Here is a 1441-nt window from a genome sequence, read left to right as displayed (position 1 = left end):
CAACCTGTGGTTGGCCAGTAGTTATTGATGTTTGAGCAGTAGTTACAACTGATGGTTGACCTGTCATTATGCCTGTTGGTTGAGCAGTAGTAACTATAGATGGTTGACCTGTTGTTACAACTGATGGTTGGCCAGTAGTTATAGGTGGTTGAGCTGTAGTAACAACTGATGGTTGGCCTGTTGTTGCAACTGATGGTTGACCTGTTGTTATACCTGTTGGTTCAGCTGTTGTGACTAAAGACGGCTGGCCTGTTGTTGCAACTGGTGGTTGGCCAGTAGTTATTGGTGGTTGAGCAGTAGTAACAACTGATGGCTGTCCTGTTGTAACTGTAGGTTGAGGTGTAGTAACTACTGATGGTTTGCCTGTTGTTACAACCTGTGGTTGGCCAGTAGTTATTGATGTTTGAGCAGTAGTTACAACTGATGGTTGACCTGTCGTTATGCCTGTTGGTTGAGCAGTAGTAACTATAGATGGTTGACCTGTTGTTACAACTGATGGTTGGCCAGTCGTTATTGGTGGTTGAGCAGTAGTTGCCACAGATGTTTGGCCTGTTGTTGTTATACCTGTTGGTTCAGCTGTAGTAAAAACTGATGGTTGACCTGTGGTTACAACTGATGGTTGACCTGTTGTAACTGTAGGTTGAGCTGTAGTAACAACTGATGGTGAGCCTGTTGTTATAACTGATGGCTGGCCAGTAGTTATTGGTGGTTGAACAGTAGTTACAACTGATGGTTGACCTGTCGTTATGCCTTTTGGTTGAACTGTAGTAACTACAGATGGTTGGCCTGTTGTCACAACTGCTGGCTGGCCAGTAGTTATTGGTGATTGAGCTGTTGTAACAACTGATGGTTGACCTGTTGTAATTACACCAGATGGCTGGCCTGTTGTTACAACTGATGGATGGCTGGTAGCTATTGGTGGTTGAGAAGTAGTTACAACTGATGCTTGGCCTGTTGTTGTTATACCTGTTGGATGAACTGTAGTAATTACAGATGGTGGACCTGTTGTTACAACTGATGGCTGGCCAGTAGTTATTGGTGGTTGAGCTGTAGTAACAACTGATGGTTGACCTGTTGTAACTGTTGGTTGACCTGTTGTAACTGTAGGTTGACCAGTAGTTACACCAGATGGTTGGCCTGTTGTTACAACTGATGGTTGGCCTGTTGTTATACCTGTAGTAACTACAGATGGTTTGCCTGTTGTCACAACTGATGGTTGGCCAGTAGTTATAGGTGGTTGAGCTGTAGTAACAACTGATGGTTGGCCTGTTGTTGCAACTGATGGTTGACCTGTTGGTTCAGCTGTCGTGACTAAAGACGGTTGGCCTGTTGTTACAACTGGTGGTTGGCCAGTAGTTATTAGTGGTCGAGCAGTGGTAACAACTGATGGTTGTCCTGTTGTAACTGTAGGTTGAGGTGTAGTAACTACTGATGGTTTGCC

The 1441-nt window shown here is 44.6% G+C and overlaps 1 protein-coding gene across 1 annotated transcript; it reads right to left on the bottom strand.

Annotated features, from left to right (window-relative positions):
• Positions 1-15: 15 nt before the first annotated feature.
• Positions 16-1438, bottom strand: LOC117113212 (mucin-2-like; the record flags this gene model as incomplete). Its single annotated transcript, XM_033256497.1, has 1 exon — positions 16-1438. A coding segment is annotated over one exon (1423 nt), but the record flags the coding sequence as incomplete, so codon positions are not given.
• Between the last annotated feature and the right edge of the window lie 3 nt (positions 1439-1441).

The sequence above is a fragment of the Anneissia japonica genome, unplaced genomic scaffold (genome assembly GCF_011630105.1).
Source record: "Anneissia japonica isolate Jap-2015-1 unplaced genomic scaffold, ASM1163010v1 scaffold98302_len1441_cov85, whole genome shotgun sequence".
NCBI classification, from domain to species: domain Eukaryota; kingdom Metazoa; phylum Echinodermata; class Crinoidea; order Comatulida; family Comatulidae; genus Anneissia; species Anneissia japonica.
Note: the sequence above shows the minus strand (reverse complement) of the source record. Positions and strands in the feature narration are given on the sequence as shown.